At 50.4% G+C, this 26,339-nt stretch overlaps 1 protein-coding gene across 4 annotated transcripts in view; it reads left to right on the forward strand.

Moving 5' to 3' along the window:
• Positions 1-26,339, forward strand: part of DISP1 (dispatched RND transporter family member 1) — a 182,957-nt gene that overhangs the window by 110,144 nt on the left and 46,474 nt on the right. For all 4 annotated transcript variants that reach the window (XM_049633766.1, XM_049633765.1, XM_049633763.1 and 1 more), the window contains one exon: positions 22,705-23,170. In XM_049633766.1, the coding sequence (XP_049489723.1) occupies positions 22,722-23,170 (449 nt within the window). In that variant the 5' untranslated portion in view covers positions 22,705-22,721. The remainder of the gene's footprint in view (positions 1-22,704; positions 23,171-26,339) is intronic.

The following is a 26,339-nucleotide window of genomic DNA, read 5'->3' on the forward strand; positions in this document are numbered from 1 at the left end:
TGCGAGGAACTTAAGATCGTAATAGCAAAGGCTCAGCATCTTTTTCTTTTTTTTTTTTTTAAGCAATCTCTACACCCAGCATGGGGCTCGAACTCATGACCTCTAGATCAAGAGTCGCACGCACCTCAAGACCGAGCGTTGTTCACGTGCTCCTGGCTTCGTAGGATCTGAGCCCACCTGGCCACTGTCTCGGAGCCCTGGTCACCAAATGTCAGTGCCAGCGGTAGCCATCGTTGCAAATATAGCCAGAGATTAGGAAAAGCAGTTAGTCTCAAAAGTTAGGCCTCTCTGACCCAACTGAAAAGTATGTTTTAGCTTTATGCAAAATGAGGGGTTGTTGTAGAGAGCTGTGACACATTTCCACTTGTTTCTGTGGGGGGTTCTGAGCTTGATCCTTGGTGCTGGGTTGGACTCCTTGCCAGGCCGGCAGGGTGTGGATGGTGTTAGACATTCCACCGGCCCAGGAAGGACAGAGCCCCTGCTCGGCCTTGTATCCCACAGGGGTGGCGACGGGGAGGGGCTGTGTGACTGCTGTGCATGGGAATGCGGCTTGGGGATATGGGGGGGGGAGGGTACTGAGGAATTCCTGATCGTGACAAGCTATCCAGGGAGGTGAGGACTGTTCAGGGACCGAACAAGGCAGACGCCTAACTCAGGAGCGAAGGAAATCACCCCTGGTTTCATTTCCCCAGTTCCCAAATTTTTTCTTCTTCTTTTCATTCTCCTCTGACAGCTGTTTGCAGATCTGAATACTGGGTATTACTAATGACATCGTGAGGGTACTTCTTTTCTGTTTCCTTTTATTTATTTATTTATTTATTTATTTATTTATTTATTTTTATTATATATATATATTTTTTATTTATTTTTTAATATATGAAATTTACTGTCAAATTGGTTTCCATACAACACCCAGTGCTCATCCCAAAAGGTGCCCTCCTCACTACCCATCACCCACCCCGCCCTCCCTCCCACCCCCCATCAACCCTCAGTTTGTTCTCAGTTTTTAACAGTCTCTTATGCTTTGGCTCTCTCCCTTTTAAGGCCGAGATCCTGTTGTGGTAGCCGGTTGTTAACATAAGTCACAACTCTGGTACAGTAAATAAAGTGTGTCCCTTATTTTGTTGTGGCTGCTTTGCAATCAAAGTGACCAACTGCCTGTCTCTGGTGTTTCTTTGCAGATGCAGTGTTTGAATCCAGGCTTGTCACATGTTTGTCCTGGTAATTTTCCTTATACCATTAGCTCGTGAGTTTTGTTGTCAAGGAATAGAAATGCTTATATCCACTTTAAGTATTTTCCCCACCACATTTTTGTCAAAAGTTTTGTGGCCTGAGAGCCTGGGACAGGTTTAGAGGGTGGTGGGTTTCGCTTCTGTAAAGATGCTTCAGGTTAAGGCCGCTGCGAGGTTCCTCTGTCCCCCAGTCACCACACTCCGAGTCTCACGTGGATGCCTCCGTCACGGCATGCACGTGGTGGCTTGGGGTGGGCATCGAGACACCCGCCTTGTGGCGCCCGCACCTCCTCAGCCCCAGGGCCGCACTCTTACAGCCCATACGCAGGAGGTCCATTCTGGGTGACAGCTCAGAAGGGTCCCCCTTCAGGGACAGTAATGGCCAGTAGAGCCTGCTTCCGCTCCACCTGTGAGGTTTGCAACGAAGGATGGCTTGTTCTTCGGGACCCTCGTGGTGGAGCCCCCCAGCCGCGACGGGTTACGTTTCAGTGTTTTTGGGGTGGCTGGTGATTGCCGAGCTTAGGGACATGCTGTATTTGCTGTGTTAAGATACCCTCTGCCTTCCGCTGGCCCTGGTTTCTGATGTATCCCAGTTACAGATGCGTTCTTCCAGCCAGACCTCTGTTTGGAGTCTGACAACACAGCATTTTAAGAGAAGCCTGAGTAAGATATTCTGGTGTATCGCATGTCTTGCATTCTGACACGAATAAATATCCTTGCTTTTTCACTTGTTATCACCTCGTTTCTCAACTCTAGGGCCATCTCACATCTCTGTTTCACAATTACTGCGTTCTGAGGCCAGACGTGGTAGGAGTTTCACGATTTGGGACTCTTTGAACTTCTAAATAACTAATGAGCGTGTTTTCCACATAGAAAATTACTCCCACTACATTCGTGAAATACCAGACCCTAACGATGTCTTCCTTCTTAGGGTTTGGGTAGCGTAAGAGTCTTTTCTTGCCAAAAATAACATTACCACATATTACAAAAAGTGTAAATAAATAGGACTAGAATGTTTGCTTACTGTCTTCTGTGGAACTTCATTTTACATCAGAGACAGCGATGTGTCGTCACGTCACTTCATTGAAGCCTGGAGCAGTGGTGACAGGCGTTTGTATGCAGGTGACACGTGTATTTTCCCACAAAGTCTGACTTTTGGAAAATTAACTTGTGTGTATTTTATTTCATGACATAAGGAAAGTACGTGTAACTTTCTCCATAAATATCAGAGGTCTGACTTCGAGAAGATTTCAGTTTATTAGTCATAATTCCGCTCTTAGCATATGCACGGCGCATCTGTTTAGATGTGTTTAAGGTTTGGTACCAGTGCCCCAGTCTTACTCTGATGAGGTTCAGAGTGGGGGTCTTCGTTCTAGGAGCCCATCTCGTAACGGGAGCATCTCCTGTAAAATAAAATCTCTTATTGTGAAATCCTGTGTTGCAAATCAGAAACATTTGCTCTCCAGAGCCCAGGGCCGCATTATGCTTTCCTTTAAATCATCATGTGGGACAAGATTGTATTCTTACATGATCTACAGCCTAGTTATTTTGTCACGGCTGAAATGTTCCAGCTTGTTTAGATAGAAAACTAGCACATCTGGGCCTCCTGTCCTGGTCTGACATAACACATTCTCCCTGCTCTGAGCGGTCGAGGGCTCTCCTGAAGCTCGCGACCAGACGGAATGTTTGCCAGAGTTCCCACCCGAAGCCCGTAACAGACTAACCTCCTGGACTTGGGTTTTACTTTGAAGAAGGTGCTGTAACTTTTGGTTAGGTTAAGGAAGGCTCAAATTTTTGTCTATATTGAGTATTGTGTTGTCAGATTTTCTTTTCTTTTTCTCTGCAAGTTGCTAATCTCTGTGTGTTTTGCTTTAAAATAGCTTCTGGGGGGGCGCCTGGGTGGTGCAGTCGGTTAAGCGTCCGACTTCAGCCAGGTCACGATCTCGCGGTCCGTGAGTTCGAGCCCCGCGTCAGGCTCTGGGCTGATGGCTCGGAGCCTGGAGCCTGTTTCCGATTCTGTGTCTCCCTCTCTCTCTGCCCCTCCCCCGTTCATGCTCGGTCTCTCTCTGTCCCAAAAATAAATAAAAAATGTTGAAAAATAAAAAAATAAAAATAAATAAATAAATAAAATAGCTTCTGGGGCGCCTGGCTGGCTCATCAGTTAAGCATCCGACTCTTGATTTCCGCTCAGGTCATGATCTCACAGTTTGTGAGTTCGAGTCCCGTGTTGGGCTCTGTGTGGAGCCTGCTTAGTATTCTCTCTCTCCCTCTTTCTGCGCCCCCTCCCCCCATCTCTCAAAATGAATAAACGAACTTAAAAATACAGCTTCTGATCTTCAGTAAAATTTTTAGAAGTGTTTAGATTAATAAGTAAATTTTATTCCTGATGACCAAATTGCTTTCTGGATTATTGGTAAAGTGGATATAGTTTACTAGTTTTTCATCAAATCAAGCAAAGGATGTAATGAATAAAATCTAAGATTTCCCAGATCCACTCCTTTCCAGGACTCTATTACTATGCTAGCATAAGATGGCAGTTAGGCAGAAGGTCTGTTGTCTATTAAGTTTAATGGCTCACCGTGAGAGAAAACTTTTATTTATGTTCATTGTTTAAGAATATTTATGCCAATGCCAAGGAAAAGCCTACCCTCAGAAGCCAAACAAAAATAAACTTTTAAAGAACCTCCGAAGATAAGCTTGCATGCGTATTGTTACTGGAGTGACCTCTGCTGGTTTGAATAAAAGTGTGAAAAGCCAGTCCTGATACTTCCCGTTATTCAGGAGTTTACTACCCAGAATTGACAAGCAGACAGTAGGTCCACACACACAGTTATACTTAAAATGTGCTGGGTATTGGCCGTGGTTTCTTTCCCACGACCACAGAGGAAGTGGGCCTTGGGGCCCGTGGAAATCAGCAACAAAGTAGGATGTGTTTACTGAAACCACATTTATTCAGCTTAACAAATAGTGATGTAACAAAGTAATGATGCGACAGTGACAAATTGTAAAACAGTTTTTTTTCCAACAAATATTTGTCAGGTGCTTGCTATGTACTGGACCTTCCTGATGGGCATAAAATGATAATAATAGAGTCTGTCGGGTCAAGTGTAGGTTAAGGGGGTAAAAGAGGTGTAAAAACAACTGAGATAAGAAACTAACACGAGCTAAGTGCTGTGAGAGACTTGGCGGAGGCCGGGGCTTCTGGCCTGGGTAATCCAGGAAGACTTCGTGGAGGCGGAGTCATGTGATGTCGAGAGTAGATGGGACGAGGCCATTGGAAAGCTGGGCAGAGGCTGCTGCGGGGAAGGAAGGGTGGTCACTGAGACGCAAGGGCGCAAGGGCGCGTGCGGGGCCGCGGACGAGGTGATGGAGCTGAGACGGCGCAGCCGGAGAGGAAGGTGCGGCTGCGGCCCCAGGACAGGTGACCGAGGGTGGACGGCGTGGCGGGCTTCCGGGGAGATGTGGGGCAATTTGGGGCTCACGTGACTGAGAGGGTAAACACACGGGAAATGAGACGTCGCTTGGGGTTGAGACATGATTATACGGCAGGCCCCGCCCCTCGCGGCGAGGCTCCTACTGACGGGCGGCCGGAGGGTCACACGGCCTGGCCCCTGTCCCCAGGCACCTGGCGCCTGTCCCCTGGCGCGTGGCCCATGGCACCTGTCCCTGCGCGGGCGTGTCCCCTGGAGCCTGGCCCCTGTCCCCGGGCACCTGTCCCCCTCACCCATCCGCACAGGGAGGAGGGAGGCGGGACGGCGAGGCGTTTGGAGAGGGGGCTGTGTGAGGGCTTATTACTGGGGGTTGTGGCCTCCTCTCCGCCTCATCCTGGTTCCTGCCGTTCACCCCCACCTCGTGCCCCTTTGTAAAGGAGCCTCATCGGGGGCGTGTCTGTGCGGGAAGAACAGTACTGGGGTTCCTCCTGTCTGCTGACTGATTCCCACGCCACTGGGGGTCTCAACTGCGCCCCCCGCCGACAAGGGGGGACCAGTGTATTGAGTTTCTTGAGTCTGAGCTGCTGGCAGAACACAGGGCTGACAGGAGCCGTGGGTGTTGCCAAATTTTAGAATAAGAGAATTACGAAGGTGCCCCGAGAAAATGGACTCGGGGGCCCCAGAAGGCAGAGGACGTTAGAGTAGTGGAGACAGAGCTAAGAGAAGAGTCTTGCAGGGACTTTAGGAGGTGAAGAAAGTGAATATTGACTGACATAGGACCATCAGCTTCCATTTCTGAAGGAACGGTTTCTTTAGATGGTGGGTAAGCCTGAGAAGGAGCAAGAAGGGTGGCCCGGCAAGGAGGGCGCAGACGTCCCGCCAAGGAGGGGGCAGACGTCCCGCCAAGGAGGGGGCAGATGTCCCGCCAAAGAGGGGCAGACGTCCCGCCAAGGAGGGGGCAGACGTCCCGCCTAGGAGGGGGCAGACGTCCCGCCAAGGAGGGGGCAGATGTCCCGCCTAGGAGGGGGCAGACGTCCCGCCAGGGAGGGGCAGGGATGGGTTTCTCGGGGTAATTTATGGGATCAACGACTCTAGAACCTTTGTTTGTGTTTCTTGCAGCCGCGACCTCAATGAGGTGGGATTGGCCGCTTTAATAAACTAAATCGAAGTCCTGTTCAGATGATCCAGGAATTTAAAATACCTTTATTTTCTTTTTAATTCTGTATTTCTTTTTTGGAGATTTTTCGGTACTACAGTGTTTGTTCGGCCTAACATATGACATGAAGCCCACCGGCCTGTGATTTCGAGACGAGTGTTTTAACATGTTTTCTTGAGTTAATGCTTCTCTCCCTGTTTCTCCCCAAGATGGGTTGTTTTCTGTGTAAATTTAGAAGAGATGAGCATAGAAGTTCCCTTCCTACCTTGAGGAGCTCATACCCTGTCTTATTTTTTTCCCGCGTTTACAATGATTTTATTTTTGAAGTGTCGTTGACATACAGTATGAGTTTCACAGGTACAAGGCAGTGACAGTCGTCCAGTGTCTGTGCTGTGGTGGCTCAGCACCTGGGTCTCAGACCAGCAGCGTGGACACCCCTTGGGGTAGGTTCTCAGGCTCCAGCCCCCAGCCCAGACCAGACCCACGGTGGGGAAGCAGTAGCCGCCCTCTCGCCAGCCTTCCTGGCTCTGACACAGGCGACTTTGAGGACCGCTGGTCTCATGGCCACGACTTCCTACTTCCCCTAAAATTCCTTTTATTGAGATAAAATCCATATTCCATAAAATTCACCATTTCAAGTGTACGAGTCAGCGGTTTGTGGAGTACGGGAAAGGCCGTGCGCCATCACCTCTCTTGAACCCCAGGACGTGTTTATCACCAAGAAGAAACTCTGCCCGGTGGTCGTCGCCCCGGCCCCTCGTGCACTTTCTGTCCCTGTAGATCGAGAGCCCGGGACGTTTCACAGACATGGAGCCACAGGGCGCGTGACCTTTCGTGTCGGGCTGTCACTTAGCGCTGCGTCTTTTTACAGCCGAGCGACGCTCCCTCGTGTGCGTGCGTCCCGTCCGTGCGCCACTCGACGGGCCCCTGAGCTGTCTGTCCCCTCGCTGTTGTGAATGACGCTGCTGCGGACGACCCCAAGCGGGTTTCGTTCCCTTGCTTGTAAAGGTGTCTGTGCTCCATAGGGCCACACAAACACCCAAGTCAGGGAAGTGCGGGGTCAGGCGCCTCTGAGCCTTGGCCCTGTTTTGGGCAACGAGTCGGTCCATGAGCTGTGTGGGGCGTGTTTCTGTTGCAAGACCCCCTCATCCAACCCACACCGTTGACTCACTGACGTCGGGCTCACACGCAGCGGCCCTGTGTCTGCGTTTCTCCGAAAAGCACAGCGCGCTGCTCTCCGGGGCCGCTTTAGACGTTGGCACTGCTGGGGCCCCCGGGGGTTCCGTCGGCTAAGCGTCCGACTCTCCGTGAGTTCAAGCCCCGCATCGGACTCCACGCTGAGCACAGAGCCTGCCTGGGATTCTTTCTCTCCCTCTTCCTGCCCCTTCTCTGCTCTATCTCTCAAAATAAATAAACTTAAAAAAAATTTTAAATGGTGACATTGCTAACAAAAAGCACAGAAACGTGAACAGCGTGGCGCTAAATAGAGAAAAGAACGCTCGTGGCAGTACGCAAGGCGGGCGTCCCCTGTTTGGTTCACGGGGGGACACGCATGTTGCAGGACTCTGTGCGTCGGAAGTACCGTGAAAGCACCGCCAGGACCGTATGCGGTTACAAGTCAGCTTGACAGAGGAGGTGAATTTGCAAATGTGGGACCAGGGACACGGACGACCCGCTGTGCTTGGCACGCTGCTGCTGTCAGTGGTGACTCTGCTTAGTTTGTTGGCACATGGCGGGACCCTTTCCTTCCTTCCTCCCTCCCCCCTTCCTCCCTCCCCCTGCTTCCCCCCTGCCTTCCCCCTTCTCCCTTCCTCCTGTCCCCTCCCTTCCTTCCCCCCTCCATCCTCCCTCCCTTCCCCCTTCCCCCCTCCTCCCTCCCTCCTTCCTTCCCCCTGCCTCCCCCCTTCTTCCCTTCCTCCTTCTCCCTCCCTTCCTTCCCCCTCCGTTCCTTCCTCCCTCCCTCCCTTCCCCCTTCCCCCCTTCCTCCCTCCCCCTCCCTTCCTTCCCCCTCCTTTCCTTCCTCCCTCCCCACCTTCCCCTTTCTCCCCCCTTCCTCCCTCCCTTCCCTCCTCCCTTCTTTCCCATTAAGCCATCTTAATGGATGTGAAATGGTATGTCATGCTTTTATTTCACACTTCCATAACTATTAGTGATGTGGAGCAACTTCCCATGTGCATGTTAACCACTCATACGTTTTCTTTGGAAAATGTCTATTCCAAAATTGCGACTACTTTTAGATTATATTATTTGCCTTTTTATTGTTGTTGTTAAGTTTTTCTACACTGTGGTTACTAGCCTCTCAGATACGTGATTCGCACGTATTTTCCCCTCCTCTGTGGGTTGTCTTTTCATTTTCTTGATAATGTTCTTTGAGGCACTAAAGTTTCATCATTTTAATGAAGTCCAATTTTATCTGTTTTTTTCTTTGATTACTGGTGCTTTTGGTGTTAATTTCTTTAATTTTGAAAGTGCCGTATTTATATAATTAATCAGTACAGCCCGTTGAGAGAGTCGTTTACACATTTTTAATTGGAGACGTCTGAAGAAGAGTTGGAGTTCACATTTCAGTAGGGTTATCACTTGTTTGCCAGTGGATGTAAATGAAGTATTTGTTTGCAGACACCAGATATTTAAAAGGTTTTTACATTGTGGTCGTGGAATTTAAAATAATGGCATCATCAGGGCCACAAATTAATAAAAAGTAGCGTCCGATTCATTTAACAAACTGCTGTTTTGTTTAGGAAAATTGAAGGGAAACACACAACTGCTTGAAACATGACTTTCCTCTATTTATTAAAGAAGATCCTGCCTCTTTTAAAAACCACGGACTTTCCGCCCTAAAAGCTGGGTCTCAAGAACTATTTGTGAAAGAACGCAAGAATCCCAGAACTTGGAAATAAACACTGTTGGTGTTGATTTGTGTTCGTTTAGATGAAGTAGCCGGCCCTCGGAGTCAGAAAACTGAATCCGTAGCAACTGAAGTCAGCCTCAGCAAGCAAATAATATCAGCTAGCATGGCTTTAATCCACTAAGTAACGTTCAGTCGGAAAGATCAAAGGAAGTTACAACCAAAAACAGCCCTTGTTAACAGTTTCCCGGTAGAAGCAGGAAAAGGCTAGAAATCACACGTCGCCTCATATCCTGGCTCGCTGACCCCGTGCTCCAGCCGTCAGCAGTGCTGGGACCCTGCCCCTAGGGGCCGAGGACGAGAAAACTCTCCCGCCCTGGCCCTGTAGGAAGCCAGGGCTGCAAGTGCACCCCTGACGCAGCGCCGCCCCGGGTCTGGAGCCCAGAGCCCAGAGCCGGGTTCAGAGCGGGTTCAGAGCCGGGTTCAGAGCCAGCTGCTGCGCTCACCCGCCCGCGACCACGCTCAGCCGGGAAGGAACGTTTCTTCTTTCCGTGAAGGTAATGCATTTGCGCCTGCTTCCGTTCCTGTGAATTTGTTGTTTTGAGAGTTTATTTAAAAACTGAACTTTTTGGTCTGTGCTTCTAGGATTGGATTAAAACTTCGGCTCATAGGTTTGTTTTTCAGTGTAAACCCTGAATGGCACGTTAAGGCATTAAAATCTTAGGAGGTTTATTTGAACTGGGGTCTAGCGCTGTAAGGTAAGGTTAGCCGTTTCTTGGGTTTATTAAAATGTGCTTTCTTTAGTAAGTGTGGGGGGGGGAGCCTCGGACTTAGAGTAGTTTGTGTGCTTTCATACTTTGGGAGTCTTCTTAGGCTCCGTCTAAAGGAGAGAATTTTGAAAATACGTGCTTCTCTCATTATTAGCTGGTATGAAAATAGAACCCTGGGACTTACCTTAATCACTTTTGTGAATTGAGTAGTGTAAAAAGATGGTAATGTTTTAGCATCTTCCAACCTATAAAAATAGAAGTTTGGTGAAGATACCTACTTGGGATCGAAGCTTCCACAGCAAGATTAATTCTTAGCAGTGTTCATCTGAAATACACAGGCTGGTTACACCTTCAAGTTGTTTTGAGTCGATTACATTTATTTATTTTTTTTTTTGCATTGTATGCATTTTAATTGGGGCAGTGGCCACTACGTTGTAGCTGGACTTACTGGTCAAAGTGGGAATCGTAATGTGTTGGCCATATTTACCTTTTTTCCTTTTCTGTTGAATATAGTTGACCTACAACACTGTGTGTTAGTTTGGCACATTTATATGCTGCGGCCATGAATACCGTTCTGGTGTTGAGTGCTTCTATCACAGTACATACTTACCCTTTCTTTTCAGTGTTGGGTGCTTAGATCTTAGTGACTCAGCAGGTTCGAGGACTGCATGCGTCACACGGCATTAGATCTCTGGCTGGTGTCTTGCCCCCGGCAGGTTTGTGCCCTGAATCAACAGAGGCCTTCACCTTTGCTTAAAATGAAGATGGAGAGTTTATATGCCACTGGCAGGAATATTCAGGCTATTTTAGTCTGTGACATAGTTGTATGTCTGGTGGGAAAGGGTAAATTTTGAAGAAACTAGGCACAGAAAAGTTTTGTGAAAACTGAGGTATTTCATGTAAATCATTGACTGTAAATGAGCCTCTCAGTGATCATGCAAGAAAGTGGGGTCTCTTTTTACAGTTTGGTAACATTTCCTCTAACAGGTATTCTTGTTGAAATACGTCCTTTTTACCCACAAGAGGGGTCTTTTAGGTCATACTATTTAATATTTTTTTAACTTATTTATTTTTGAGACAGAGACAGAGCATGAGCAGGGGAGGGGCAGAGAGAGAAGGAGACACAAAATCCGAAGCAGGTTCCAGGCTCCGAGCTGTCAGCACAGAGCCCGACGTGGGGCTCGAACTCACAGACCTTACCAAACACACACCTTTCTTTCTTCTTCTTCTTCTCCTCCTCCACCTCCTCCTCCTCCTCCTCCTCCTTCTCCTCCTTCTCCTTCTCCTTCTTCTTGTGTTTATTTATTTTTGAGAGAGAGGACAGAGCATGAGCAGGGGAGGGGCAGAGAGAGGAGACATAGAATCCGAAGCAGGTTCCAGGTTCCGAGCTGTCAGCACAGAGCCCGACACAGGGCTCGAACTCACAGACCTTACCAAACAAACACCTTTCTTTCTCCTCCTCCTCCTCCTCCTCCTCCTCCTCCTCCTCCTCCTCCTCCTCTTTCTCCTTCTTAGTGTTTATTTTTCAGAGAGAGAGACCATGAGCAGGGGAGGGGCAGAAAGCGAGGGAGACACAGAATCTGAAGCAGGTTCCAGGCTCCGAGCGCTCAGCACAGAGCCTGACATGGGGCTCGAACTCACATACCTTACCAAACAAACACCTTTCTTTCTTTTCTTTTTTCTTTTCTTTTCTTTTCTTTTCTTTTCTTTTCTTTTCTTTTCTTTTCTTTACTTTTCTTTTCTTTTCTTTTCTTTTCTTTCTTCTTCTTCTAATGTTCGTTTGTTTGTTCATTTATTTATTTATTTATTTTTGAGAGAGGGGAGGGGCAGAAAGTGAGGGAGACACAGAACCTGAAGCAGCTCCAGGTTCCGAGCCGTCAGCACAGAGCCCGACACGGGGCTCGAATTCACAAACCGCAAGATCATGACCAGAACCCAAGTCCGACATTTAACCGACTGAGCCACCCAGGCTCCCCGTAGCTCATGGTATTTATAATTAAGAAAGCTGTAGTTCTCTTTGAAGCCTCAGAAGTCACTGACTATGTAAGTAATCTCCAGTTGTGGCTGGTGCATTGACTACCGTCCGTGGCTTTCTGTCTGCTGACACATTTCTGCTTCTTAAAGCGTTACAGCAAAGAGTCTTTTATCGTCGTGTCATTTATTTTTGAACTTTGCGTCTCTAACAGACTAAATGCTTTTGTTGCTACTCTTGAATATTGGAGTATTTTATTAGATTACACTTTATCTGTAACTTTTGTTTTAGCATACAAACATAGGCAGGGTATTTTTGCGTATTTTCTGTGGCTCGGGTAGCTGACATCTTAGATGTGAATTACAGTATCGTGAGCATGAAGTTTACACCGATGGTGAAAAATGCTTGTGTCTGACGTGACTGACACACAGCACAGCTCAGGGAACACTTGTTACCTTCGCCTCTTCTGGAAGAGGCTGTGTGTCACAGCACTGATGCTCTGAGTGTTTTAACCTGATCCCACGTCCAGACTTGATGCTGAGCCGACCAACCCCTGTGGGCGACCGCGTGCAGCCGCGTGCCAGGGCCTTGCACACCCGTCCTGTGTGTGAGCGTGTTGGCCGGCCCAGGGGTGGGGGTGGGGAGGGGCAGCTCGCCCGTCACCCCGAGTGCGGCCCACGGCCTTGGCACACAGGCTCTGTGAATGCCGCCTGTTGTTTAAGATGGAAAGGCCCGATCACACCCCAGCTGGGAAATAAACGTGGGTGTCGAGGGCGGGACGGACGAGCTGCCTGGCCTGCCGGCCGTCTTGGGGAAAACACAGAACAAAGCATCTGAAGCAGGACTTAGAGATGCAGGACTGGGAAGAGGGGCGCCTTACTTCTGTCCTTTGTTGTTCTAATCCCCAGCAAGCGGGCTCAGTCCAGGTGCACCTATGCAGACTCCGAGAAAAACAGTCACGGTGAACACAGGAGGCGCTTAATACATGCTTGCTAAATAAGGACGACGTTCGCCTGTTCAACTGGAAGACACAATTTGATGACCTCTGCGGGCAGACAAGGGTCCCGCACCGCCGGTCAGTGTGGTTTCAGGTCGTCTGCTACATGTGGGTGGGCAGGTAGGGGTCACGAGCATCCGCAGTGACGGTGGGAGCAGAGACAGAGAGGGTTTATGAGACTCGCACCCAGGCTCTCACCAAGACTGAACCCGCGGGTCCAGTGAGGAAGAAGAAAGTGCTTGTGAAGGTGATGTTTTCCTAAGCTCGAGGTAGATCTCAGGGCCCTTTAAGCGAAAGGGTGTCTTCAGTTGTGTTTGTGCAGATACGCGGAGGGGTGGCTGCGTAGACTGACGGGTACCCTGGAGACGCTGTTTGCTGGACAATGAGGCAGAGCCGTTTGGGGAGCGGCTTGGGAAGTTAGATCTGCTGCTTCTCAAACTTCACAAAACAGCAGGGCTGGAGACCGCTCTCAGACCCTTGGGTGTGTGGGGATTTGTGGGGAAGGCGCGGGTCAGGGTAAGAGCTCCGTGAAAAAAACATATGCCACCTTCAAAACCAAACAAGCCCGAGTCCTTGTTGGTGATCGAGCTCGGTTTTTGACGTTATGGAAGACGTTTCACATCCCCTCACATTCTTTCGCCTCCCAGGATGTGGGAGTAGAATTCCCTTGGTTTGATTTATCTCAGAGACGTGTTTCCCCTGGAGGCCGGCTGCCGAGTTTTGAGTTTCTGAGATGTGTGAGGTGTTAAAACACTCCTGGTGTCTTCAGGCTTCCTTGTGATGTGCTGGGCACGTCTGGAAGGCTCGGGGACAGACTCCTGCTCTGCCTGGGAAGAGCCAGGGGCACAGACAGGTTGCTCCGGTGTGAGGTTGCCCGTTTTGCGATCTTACCTGAGGCAGTGGTTTCAGAGGAAATCTTACGGCCTGAACATGGCCCTGTCTCATGGGGAGGGTCCTGCTTGTCACCAGAGCGTTGTGGAATTCTCACTGGGCCGGACGTGAGGGGAGACGCGGGCCTGGGGTCTGTGGGTGTCTGAGCCACGGATTGGAGCGTTGAAGGGCTTAACATGCAATCAGAAATCTTTTCCTTTCTTTCTTTCTTTCTTTCTTTCTTTCTTTCTTTCTTTCTTTCTGGCACAGAACTTCAGGGAACATGCTCTTTTAATACAGGGGTTTGGGACTTCAATTCAAAGATTGACAAGGGGTCAGGGGACATAATTTTTCTTTTGGGTTAAATAAACTCATTAGTCAGATTGGCTGGATCCTGACCTCAGTCACAGGATCCAGAAGTAACTGTGATGCCTAGTTCCACTTTCTCACATGGAGGCATGTGAACGCTGCCCATGTGACTGTTCACTGAGGCTCTCTCCCTACCGCACCGTTGCCCCCACGCTTATAACTTCAAAAATACCCTTTTCATCGTTACAGAGAGAAATAAAGACCATGAGAACGTTCCGAAGCTCGTCCCATGTGAAGGACCTGTTCTGCATGCTGTTTGCGATGCGGCAACATTTTGCTTAAGAAACACTTAAGCAGTATTTTCTGAAAGATGGATCCCTTTAGTGGCGCTTGCCCGCTGTTATAACTTGATGGGCGTCGGTTGTACAAATTCTCAATCTGTGGGTCTCAGCCCTAGCCACACACTGGGATCATCTGAGGAGCTTTTAAAAAACGCTGATGACCGCAGTCCATTACAACGTGAATTAAATCAGAGAACCTGTGGGGCCAGGGCCCTGGGTCTGAAGGGTTTTATATTACTGAGATGGTTCTAATGTACAGAAAAGGTGGAGACCATTGGAACAGACTCGTAACTTCGTGAACATCTGTTGTATTTATTACAGTCGCGTCACGATTTGGAGTGTAGTCTAGGTGAACTGAATGTCATGGCTGGCTCCTGGGTTACGATGGCCGCTCGTTGGAGGGCTTTCCAGAATTTTTTTGAAAGACGATTGACTGATACTAATAACTGTGGAAAACCCCTCTGGGTTTATTTTCCATGTTCTTAGTTACACCAGTGAGTTCATCTGACATTGAAACTCAAAGATACAAGAAGCCTTTCTTTCTTCAGGCCGTAAGTGCGTGTGGGGCCGGCGCTGTATGGGGAGTGTGGGGAGACATGGCGGGTGTTGTGTGGGCTGATAATTTTTGTGGATGAATGTGGAAGACAGATGTCTGAAGAGTGTCCTAATAACTTCAGCACAGCAGTAGTGTTCTTGACATACAGATTTAGGAACATAAGTGTTCATGGTGATAAGGTGTTCTTAGCTCTCACGTATCCCAGACTATAAAGAGAAGCTTCATGTTACGCTTCTCCTCCCAGGTAGGTCTGTTACCAAAGGCACACTCCACACAGAACAAAGGAGCACAGTGAGATTAGAAAGCCTGCCACCTGCCCACCCGTGCGGGGCTCGCATCTGACAACAGGACTGCTTTCCACATTCGGGGTTTTCTGATTTGCTGGGGCACTGTAAGATCTTCCTTGAGTTATTTAACTTTTATACTCTTTGTTGTAAATCTGGGAGGGAAAATTATGAGGCCGTTTTTTTCCTCCATTTCGTTAAGCTGTTTGTAAATACCGTGAACAGCTTCTGTAAAACTAGAACACTTAACATTTACGGTTCGTTGATGTCTTTATCAGTGTCGATTGTGTGTATTGAAAGAGGTTATATAAAAAAGATTTCATTTTCAGAGGTGGTGTTTCTTAACATAAGTCAAAACCACCTTCTTGATAATATACATTTAATAGACCGACAGTTGAGCTTTCATGGTAAAAGAATAGTGATCTGCGACTCTCAGATTTGCCGGGACTCAGTCTGTTGGCTTCCTCATGGTGTGTGGAGGGCAGGGCACGTGGACAGGTGCCCAGATGTTTGCCGCGGATTGTGCAGGACATGACTGCTAATGTATTGCCGTTTATGAGGAAGGGGAATGATAGCAATACCGAGAATTCTTTGTAACTCGTGAAGTCCCCACAGGGCAGTAAGTACAGACACTGCTAAGCCGTCTTATTGAAGGAGAGTTTATCGGTAGAAAGTTCACGAACTCAAACAAAAATAAGACAGTTTAATTTGTCTCAGAAGAAGAGAAGATCATATTCCCTTATGTAAGACCATTCTTTTCAGTTCCTTAACACTGGTTCTTTGATTAAAGATACAGATTTTGCTGTCAGGTCACAATTATGTTTTCATCGTCCAAACCCTCCATGTCAACAAAGATTGGCTCCTGGCTGGCTTTTCAGGTTTGCATAACATGATGCACGAGTGGAAGGCACTTCTGAATTCAGTGGAAGAGGCCTCTGACGCTCTTGGATGCTGAACTGTACCTTTCAAAACTGTCTTGGGAAATAGTGAATTCAGAGGCTGGTTTTCACGCAGACCTTCACACTGAATTTTGTACCAGCAGCCTCTGGCGGTCCCGGAAGAGCTCGTTGAACTTGGCGCTGGCCCGGAGGCATCTTGAGGTAGCGGGAGAGCCTCACTTTCAGAGGCAGCCTGGTCTGAGGCTGGATCCCAGTCGTGTGATTTACGTGAGTTAGTACTTCAGTACTTTGGCCCTCAGTTTTCTCTGTGATATCTGCTCAGGTATCGTGAGGAAAGTGCTTGACATAGTGAGATGAGGAAATCACCTTTAATAGCCTTTTGGGGGGACATATCCCTGGAGACAAAACCTGGCCGACACCCTTCCAAACGGACCCGCTACAGACGAGCTCTGCAGTCGTTCCTCGTCAGTGACTGTTTGCTCCCTGGCCATAGCTCTAAGGGCTAAGGGGTCGACTTGCTGCCCCTGCTCAGGGACGAGGCCATCATTTGGGGGAAGCATCGAGCAGTGTGAGAGGAACCGTTTCATGTGAACGTAAATTTGATGAGTAATGGATACAAGTGCTCCCCAGACTGGATGCCTAAGGCCTGGTGTGCAGAGGAGCCCCCGGCGTGTCTGTCGCCCATCTACTAAACCTGCCAGCACGTGAGAGAAGAAGATCGTCTCACGCATTGAACTGGGCCCAGGACTTCAATCCACATTCAGGAGTCGCACCAGAACGGTTAAAAGCTGATTGGCTCGGGGCGCCTGGGTGGCTCAGTCGGTTAAGCGTCCGACTTCGGCTCAGGTCACGATCTCGCGGTCCATGAGTTCGAGCCCCGCATCGGGCTCTGGGCTGATGGCTCGGAGCCTGGAGCCTGCTTCCGATTCTGTGTCTCCCTCTCTCTCTGCCCCTCCCCCGTTCATGCTCTGTCTCTCTCTGTCTCAAAAATAAATAAAACGTTAAAAAAAATTTTTTTTAAAGCTGATTGGCTATTTCTGTGCACATAACAGTTTACGGGTTGTGAGACAAGCCATACTTGGTCACCAACTCGAGCCTCTCGTGTTAACTGTGTTACTTTCCTCCGCCTTAGTCGGAACGGCAGGCCTTCCTTTCTCCGTCTCTGCTGTCGTTCCCCCGCTTGCTGGCTCCGTGCTGCTTTAATTGTGCGTATGCTGCCCCAGCCACGGCCTGGGTCTCTGGCAGCCTCCGCGCCTGGTTTGCCGCACGCACGGTGTCCCAGCGGCCGGCGTGTGGGCACGTGTTGGAGACCTGCGGCCTCACTCCAGGTGGGCGCGTTCAGAATCCGCATGTCAGCAATGTCCGCCCGTGATCCTTCTGCGTGAGAAGCACTGGGGTAGAGTTTTGTGTTTCACTTAGCGAGGCTGCTCTGGGGAACACCGCCCTTCCCAAACAGCCGGCCGCGGACAGCATGGGATCGTGCTCGCGTTCGCGTCTCGCCACTCGCTGGGACGTTTGCTCTCCTGAACCTGACGAAGCAAAGGGTTGTCCTAGAGCACATTGTGGGAGCTGGTGGGGTGTCGTTTACAGAGAGCCCTCAAACCCCTGACGTCGGGCTTCCTAGCCGAACCCCCAGACTCTGTGTGTGCCGTTGCGGCTGGAGCAAAACGGAGGGGTGACGCCTGCCATGCCGTTCCGAGCATCGAGTCAAGTGGGATCGTGTGTGTGACAGTTCGGGGAAAGCTGTGACATTCCCACCTGGTTAGTGGCCACGTGGTCCCTGTGGTGATTGGGGCGGGTGTGCAGGGTGTCTGGCATGACATTCGGATTCTAGCTTGCAGCTTTGGGACCACGGAGCACACCCCCGGGTGCGAGAGGCTGTTGCGAGGTTTTCACAGTGGCCCTTCCCGTGCGTTTGTGCTCCAGTGGCCACCTGATAGCTCAACGGCATCCTTTATGGCCGTGACGTTTAATATGTTGGCATCACTGTGATTACACAGTAGTATATCCACTGAGCTGCTGTTTTGTGTTTTAACGTGGTCATTTATACCTACTATAAAAATACGTAAAGCATGTATCGTATTTAGTTACATTAATGATACATGTCATGTAAAACATGTATCGTATTTAGTTACATTAATGATACGTGTGTGTAAAGCATGTATCGTATTTAGTTACATTAATGATACGTGTCCTGTGATTGTGTCTTATGTTACTTAAAGGTGTACGTTTTCTGAGTCCCAGACCAGGTTAAGGAGGTAATCGTGCGATCCCTGTAATCACATAAACTCCGATGCCTCTCCTCCGTGCGTTGAAACACAGACTAAAGAAGGGTCTGCCTGGGGCACCGCGCTCTTGGTTCCTAGGTGGCTTTGGCCCAACAAGTGTGTATGTTTCCAGAGATGGGGGAGGTATGATGAGATACGTTGAAACCTTTCTCTCAATACTTTGTACTCACCTGTTCTTACTCCTTAGCCTGGTTTTCATTTCTTCATCCAGTTATTCAATGCATTGTGCAGGGTGTTATCATGAGACAGCAGGTACGCATCAGAAGGTAAACAATTGAAAATGCCTGGGCGGCTCAGCCGGTGGCACACCCGACTCTTGGTTTCGGCTCAGGTCGTGTGTGATCCCGGGGTTCTGGGACCCGCCCCGCATCGAGCCCCGTGTTGGGCTCTGCGCTCAGCATGGAGCCTGCTTGGGGCTCTCTCTCCCTCTCCTTCTGCCCCTCCCCTGCTCACGTGCACTACCTCCCTCTAGATAAAAAAGTAAAATGAGATCAAATAGGTAAAATGCATCCAGTGTATTGGTTTAGTTATCTCTTAAGGTAAAATAACTTTGCTTCTGTTTTTACATTTTAATGATAACTACCTTTTGTTCATTATTAGTGACTGTGCTAGAGACTTTATATGCTGTTTTATTAGGATTTTACCACCATAAAGAAGACAGGCTGACAGTAAAAGTTGTACGCGGTACAGAAAGTGAGATGTGAAGTCTTCTCCACCCTTTCAGAATTCGCAGTCCAGCTCTCCAGCGGGAAGACCTTTTCTTAGGTCCTTCTGGAAACTATCTGTGTATCCTAATCATATGTGTATCTCCCTCCCTTTTTAACGAAATGGGTAGAGTCATACCGTATAGGCTGTTCTGTGGGTAGGCTTTATTTGTGTCAAGATGTACTTTGGACTTCTTTCCATCGTATACCCTGATCTAGCTCATTCTTTTTTTAATCGTGCAGAATGCCCAAGGTACAGATACGACAGAATCTGAATCTGTTACTGAGGATATTTTAGAGTGCTTCCAGTTTTCACTGGCAGACGGTGGTGCAGTCTGTAACAACCTTACCTGTACGTCTGTCTTTACACATTGTTCAAGTGTGTCCAAAAGAGAACTTTCTAGTACTATTGTGGGTCAGAGGGTGAGGGTGTTTAAAATTCTCATTAGCATTTCAAATTTAACTCTAAGAACCAAGGCTTAGAGACTGTAAGAGTGTAAATCATTTGACCCAGGTTCTCCAGGGTAGAAACTGGTAGGGTCAGCTTTCAAACTTAGATCCACTCACACCGTTTCTTCTAAGCTACAGATGTCTTCAGCTGTTGTTTTAAAGCATAATTTTGGCTTTAAAGCCAGGAAGCATTATTTCTTATCTTTTTATATTCTTAACACTCAATCCAGCAATTATGATAATTCTTCCATTATAAATACACAGCCCTTTATGGTTTTGTGTATTGATTTTATATCCTGCAACTGTACTGAATTCATTTATTCTAACTTACTATTTTTTTTTTTTTTTTTTGGTAGACTCTTTCAGTTTTCTATAGATGGCATGTCACCTGTACATAGTGACAGTTTTACTTCCGTTCTGATTTGGACGCCTTTCTTTCTTTTTCTTGCCTAACTGCTGTGGCCGGGACTTCCAAGACTGTGTTAGAAGGGGTGACATTAGACCCCCCTCCTTTTGTTCCTGATGAAGGAAAAGCTTTCAGCCTTTCACCACAGAGTGTGGTGTTAGCTGTGGGCTTGTCATATGTGCCTTCTACGTTGAGATGTGTTCCCTCTGTACCTGCTTTCTTGAGAGTTTTTATCCAGGTGGATGTTGGATTTTGTCAAAAGCCTTTTCTACACCTGCTGGGACGACTGTATGATTCTTACCCTTCAGCGGGTGGTGGTGGTGGGTCATGTTGTCTGACTCGTGAGTGTTGGACCCTCTTGTATCCCTGGAATAAATCCCACTTGATCACGACGTGTGATCCTTTTAACGTGTTGTCGAATTCAGTCTGCTAATATTTTATTGAGGATTTTTGCATCCACGTTCGTCAGGGACGTTGGCCTGTAGTTCTCTTTCCTTGTGGTGCCTGGTCTGGTTTTGCTGTCGGGAGAACACTGGCCTCGTAAGACGGCTGTGGACGTGTCCTTCCTCCTCTAGCCCTTAATGATTTTCAACACATTTTTATTTGCTCGTCATGGTCCTAGGACAGACATGGGCATCGGTTGTTATCCTGATTAATACATGTGAAGACCCGAGGCTCAAAGAAAAGAGAAATTAAAATTTAAAAAGTAATCAGAAGACTGTCCTTGGCCAAAGGCCGCGTGGCCCCCCAAGTGCCAGTGCACGCAAGACAACGATGCTGGTAGACAAGTGAACCGAGGGCTTGGGACTGGTGGCTTTGAATGTATTGAAACTGGCGTGTTATGTTCATGAACAACAGGAAAATACACTGAAACTTCTGTCCGTGCGGCCCCACGCCAGTGCCTCAGGCTTCCTCTTGGCTGGGTCCGCGTGCTGTGGCCCCGAGGAGAATGGGCCGTGACCGCGAGGTGGTTGTTCGCAGGCGCCCACCGTATTTGACCCCAAACTGGCTTTAAACTTCACCGGAAGTACTGCTTCACCGCTTTTACGATCGCGCGTACATTTGTCACCATAGTGTCATCTTACCATGTTGGCTCTTCCTCTGTCCCATCAGCTTTCCTGTTAGCTCTCTCGGTCTTCGGCTCAGACCAAGTTTTTTTCTCATCTGTCTCAGTGTTAAAGAAAGATCTTTCCCTCTGTGGACATAGGTTCATGCTTGACTTCAGATCAAACCTTTGCTGTCTTCCCGACCACCTGAATTCCTATACGAGTGCATCTACCAAACTTAATTCATAGACATTTCTTAGAATAATTTCTTTTCTGTTTTTGCTCATAATTATTTTTTACTTGAAATTCACAGCTTATTTATAAGGTCAATTTGATTGTTCCTGTTTTATGATTAAAGAGACTGAATCATAGAACGTTCACATGACTTAGTTCAAATACAAGCCAGTCAGAGTTCAAATTATTCTTTATTTCCACCAGTTTTTAACTTCCCATCAGAAGACGTCTCCAAGTTAAGGAACAGGTTATGTTCCAAAACTTCATTTGTAAGTCGGATATTTGGCACTGGACTGCATTTTACCAAAGTGGGGGACGTGTTCCAAGGGCGATGAGGCCCCCGCTGCCCTTCAGAGATCTCTTTAGCTCTTATGTAAGGAGCACATGAAGCATTTGCAGCAAAAATAAGAGAAAATGATCATTGTGATTCTGGTCACAAAGTTCTCCGTCTTGGGAGAAGCATCCGATTAGAAGATGGGGAAACAGGTGGAATCGGAGAGTCCGCGGGGGCGTCAGGCCACGGGGAGGGCTGTCACTGGCCGTGACGTTCTGTCTGAAGCCCAGTTTCTTGTTAAACCGAGGATTTGGGTTGTTGTTAGATAGTTGGCATGGCATGACTCCCCCGCCAGCTGTGATTAGTAGCATCTGTAGGATTGATGGCAAAATAGACTCTGAGGATAGTAACACCCCTGATGGAAAAAACAACCCAAAAAACCAGAGAAGGTGTCCCCTTTGATCCCCTGGCTGGAGGGGAGGGAGGTCTTGGGTCCCCAGGAGCGGGGGCTGCTGTGCTGGGTCCTGCAGAGAACGTGAGCGTCCTGGGCGGAGTTTGTCCCAAGAGTGTCCGTTGCCGGGAGCACGGATCTCACACAGCCAGGCCGCTGTGTGCTCCGGCAGACCCACGAGCATCGGAGGGTTCAGTTGGCTTTGAAAAAAGTCTTGCGCCCCTTCGACGTCCTCTGATGTAGGTCTTACTGATTCTGCAATATCTGCACCAGCTTTTTTGTTGTTGTTATAGCAAAAGGGGGGATACATTCTTCAGCAAAAGGAAACTGAGGTGACAGAACCTCCCTGAGGTGACCTCGGGGTGAGACCCCGCCTCCAGGTGGCCTTGGGGTTTGACCCCACCTCCAGGTGGCTTTGGGGTTTGACCCCACCTCCATATGGCTTTGGGGTTTGACCCCGCCTCCAGGTGGCTTTGGGGTTTGACCCCACCTCCATATGGCTTTGGGGTTTGACCCCGCCTCCAGGTGGCCTTGGGGTTTGACCCCGCCTCCAGGTGGCCTTGGGGTTTGACCCCGCCTCCAGGTGGCCTTGGGGTTTGACCCCGCCTCCAGGTGGCCTCGGGGTTTGACCCCGCCTCCAGGTGGCCTGTGATCATGAATTGAGCCAAAAGCTTAACCAGCAGAGCCTCCCGGGCACCCTGACATAAGGTGTTCTTAAGATTATTCAAATTATTCTAACTTGCACCACTTGCTGCCCTCAGGGTGGCCCTTCATTTTGTCCGTAACACCTGCATCCTCGCACCGATGCCTGGTGGAGGGTTCAGGGGCGATGTGGGTGCCCCTCCCATCCCTCCTGCACGGTTCTGACTGCTCCCCCATACTTCCCTTGGGGACGGGGATGGTACTGGGACGGGACGGCAATGGGGACGGGGACTGGACCGGGATGGGGATGGGACAGGGACGGGATGGGGACAGTGACTGGACGGGGACTGGGTGGGATGGGGACGGGACGGGGACAGGACTGGGGGAGCAGTGGGTCTGCAAACAGAAGTGGGAGGTGCAGGCGGGACACACGGAGCATCCCGGTCCCCGTGCAGGTGCCACCGCGTTGCCCCCACCCTCTCCACCCTGTAGATAGCCTCCCGCCCGGCCGTCACTGGACATTGTCGTGTCGCTTCTGTCGTAGGGCCGAGAAGCTGGAGCATGGCCGTGAGCAGCGGGAACCGCGATGTCGTGCTCCTGAGCAGTGGCGGCCCCGGCGCCCTCACGACCTGCAACGGGGACCTCGCCGCCCACCAGCTCTCCGCAGAAGCGCCCGGAACAAAAGTGTGCGTGAACGGATGCCCACGGGTCAACGGCTCGGCGAAGTCATCCCGTCTGGCCGCCGACGTCCCGCAGCGAGCGCCTGCCATGTGCCGCTGCCCCGCGCACCCGCCCTGCCCCCCGCCGGCCACCCCAGAGCCCCAGCCTGACCCTGGCCTGGGCCCCTGCTGCCCACGGCTGCACTCTGACTTCCCGGCACCCCCCTGTCTACACCGCACGCCCGCCTACCAGCCTGCCTGCCGCCTGCAGCCGGCCTGCTTCTGCCCGCACCGCCCGTGGCCCGGCCACTTCCCACACCAGCCCGGGCCACAGCACACGGCCAGCGTCAGGTGAGTGTCCGGCTCCCCAGAAGCGGGGACACGTGTGTCAGAGAAGGGGGACCAGTGCAGCCGAGATACGCTGTACCGATCCCGTCTGCCCAGTTCCCACCCAGACCCTCCCTTACTTCCTGCCTGCGGGACGGTTCCCCGTTCCCCGTGGCCCTGGCCTCCAGAGGTCAGTCGAGTTTGTGTTGTTCAACATTTCTGCCTCCTTGTGGGGGACACGTTTGTGATGTGGCTGCCCAAAGGTGACCAGCCTTTATGACAGAGAAGCAGGAAACGGCTTCCTCCTGCTCCCTGCGTTCGTGTGCTTGGGGTGTGTGCAGAGCCAACCTCCCTGCGCGTGCGGGTGGGACCCACACGTGTGCAGCACAGAAGTTTGAAAGCTACGCGTTGGGAAGCATTCGGGGTCCGGCGGACTGGAAAGCCGCAGGCACGTTGGGTGTCCTTGCCGGCTCCCCCAGTCCCGGCCGGGTTTGTCCCGCGGGCACCGCAGGCGAGCGACATCAGTGTATTGGGTGAATGTCCAGTGGGTGCAGAGACCAGGTATCCGCCCCAGTTTTAGGTGATGAGTTTTACAGGGGCAGGAGAGCGCTCTCCTTGGCTGACGCGCGTCTCGTTTACCTGCGGGGGGACCATCCGTCTGGCGCGCGGTTTGATGAGCGCGGACGCGCGCGTGTGGTCCACACCTCGGCCCGCTTGGAACGTTTCTTTCTGGGGTGACCGGGGAAGGCCCCTCCTGCCGCCGTCTGGCTCCCGCTCTGCGTTGGTTCCGCCTGCTCGGGGGGCTCTTGGGACTGGAGCCCTGCAGGGTGTGTGACTTCGCATCGGGCAGTTGGAGCCCAGCACGGTGTTGTCAAGGCTCCTCGAGTGGCCAAGTGCATTGGTTTCCCTTTTTGCTGTGGAGCAGCCACCCCTGTCTGCGTGCGGCACATTCGCTCTTGCTTAAAGAGTCTGTGCAGACTTGCAGGTACAAGTCCCAGCACAGAGACTATAGCTGGCAGTACTGTATCGTGTGTTTGACTTTTGTGTGTTTTTTTAAGAGTTTTATTTTTAAGTAATCTCTACCCCCGCCGTGGGGCTCAAACTCACAACCCCAAGATCAAGAGTCACACGCTCCCCAGACTGAGCCAGCCGGGCACCCATGAATTGCCTATTTGACGGTTGCTAGTAGAGTATATCTTAAAAATTCCCACGGCAAGAAAAAACTTCCACGACTCTATGTGGTGACAGATGATAACTAGACTCTTTGGGGTGCTGGTTTCACAGAGTGTACAAACATCAAATTAATTCATTTTGGCCCTCGCCAGAGCCCTTTCCCTGGGTGGGGGTGGGAGGGACTCGAGGAAGCCACGTCCCGGGCGTGTCCTCCCAGCCCTCCCAGCTCCAAACTGGTCGTGTGGTGTGACCAGCTTTCCGCTTTGAGTTAAACGGTGTAAGTAGTTGACTTCCAAGTCGTGTGGCCGTCGATACTGACGCTTTAGAATCAGCAGTTACGTGGTTGCAAGGTGTGAGGGGAAACAGTTGTACGTTTTGAGGCTGCTCCCTCCTTTAAAAAACTTCAGGGAACGTCAAAGCCGCGAGCAGGGAACCGATTCTCTTCATATGGCAGGTGTGCCAATATGTTCAGGACCGAACATTCCTCAAAAACTTACTTTTAAAGAGAGACTCCGGTGTGCATGGAGCTTGAAGCAGAATGGCGCTAAAAAAAAAAGACTAAGATGCGGTATTTGTCCATCGAGACAAGTTACAGAAAAAAGCGTGGACTGTTACGGGAGAAACCTCATAGTTAGGATTTTTTTCTCAAGAGTTTGAGCGTCCTGGTGAACTGTTTGTGACAGACGTAGCGTCTTCAAAGATGCGTGTAAAGGCGGGTCTGTTTCCAGGTCTGTTGGTGACACACTTTATCGTAAAACCCGTGCAGCCAGACAGAGCTCCAGACAGAGCTCCTTCCTTATTCCGTCCGTACGCTTGCTAATATGTATCATTGGCAGTTTTTCCTGAGTGCTTCCCCGTGCGGGGCCTCAAGGATGTCGTTCTGAACAAGGCGAGACCTCACGGAGCCGTAGGGCGGTGGGAAGGGACACGGGAGAGCAAACTGGCAGCCGTGGCGTTGCGAGGCGTGGGCGGCCGTGCGGACACGGGCACGGTTTGTCCGGCGTCAAAGCTGGGAGCCCAGCTGCCGCCCCGCTCGGTGTGCCTGGGGCCGGGAGGAGGGGAGCGCGGCAGTGAGAGGGGCGGGGCCCTGAGCCCCACCCCCGGGGCCTTGCAGGGCACAGAAAGGCCATCTCTGCATTTCGTCTGCGGCCTGTGGGCGGGCATCATAGATTCGTGTGTGTGCGTAGACCTTTTTGTTGCAGAAAGTATACCCGGCGTGCGGTCGGTCACCGTAGCCGCTTTAATGGGCACCGCTCAGTAGGAGCACGTACACCCGCACCGCTGTGAAATCACCACCACCATCCGCCTCCGGAACATTCTTCATCTTCCAAACTGAAAATCCGTACCCACAGAACGCTGGCTCCCCTGGTCGCCCCCCCAGCGCCTGGCAGCCGCCGTCCTGCTCCCCGTCCTGGACGTGGACGCGGCCGCTGGCACCTTGTATGCGGTCACACGGTATTTGTTTGTCCTTCCGTGACTGCTTTCAGTCCACGTGGTGCCCCCAGGGTTCATCCAGCTTGGAGCGGGTGTCACAGTTCCCTTTGCAGAGCTGGGTGACTTCCCACGGCATGCACAGACGTTGTGCGTGCCCACGCATCTGGTGACGGCCACGTGGCCTGCTTCCCCCTTTTTTCTCCTGCGGATGAGGCTGCCGTGAACCTGGGTGGACAAACACCTATTTGAATTACTGCTTTTAATTCCCTGGGGGCACATTCCCAGAAGTGGAGCTGCTGACTCAGGTGGTAATTCTGTACTTAACATTTTGAGGAACCACCAAACTGCCCCCTCAGCTGCCGTGCTGTTCTGTTCCCCCCAGCAGCGCACACTCTTGACAACACGTTACTTTGCAGTAGCCGTCCTAACGGGTGTGATATTATGGGGTCTTAAGCATAAAAGATACGCAGTCACATTTGCATTTTAGAGAAGCCCATGGCCTGCATTGTGGGGGGTGGACTGACGTGGACGGGAACACTCCCGGCGTGGACTGACGTGGGCCGGCACTGTCGTGGACGGGAACACC

This window comes from Panthera uncia, chromosome F1, assembly GCF_023721935.1.
Source record: "Panthera uncia isolate 11264 chromosome F1, Puncia_PCG_1.0, whole genome shotgun sequence".
In the NCBI taxonomy this organism is placed as follows: domain Eukaryota; kingdom Metazoa; phylum Chordata; class Mammalia; order Carnivora; family Felidae; genus Panthera; species Panthera uncia.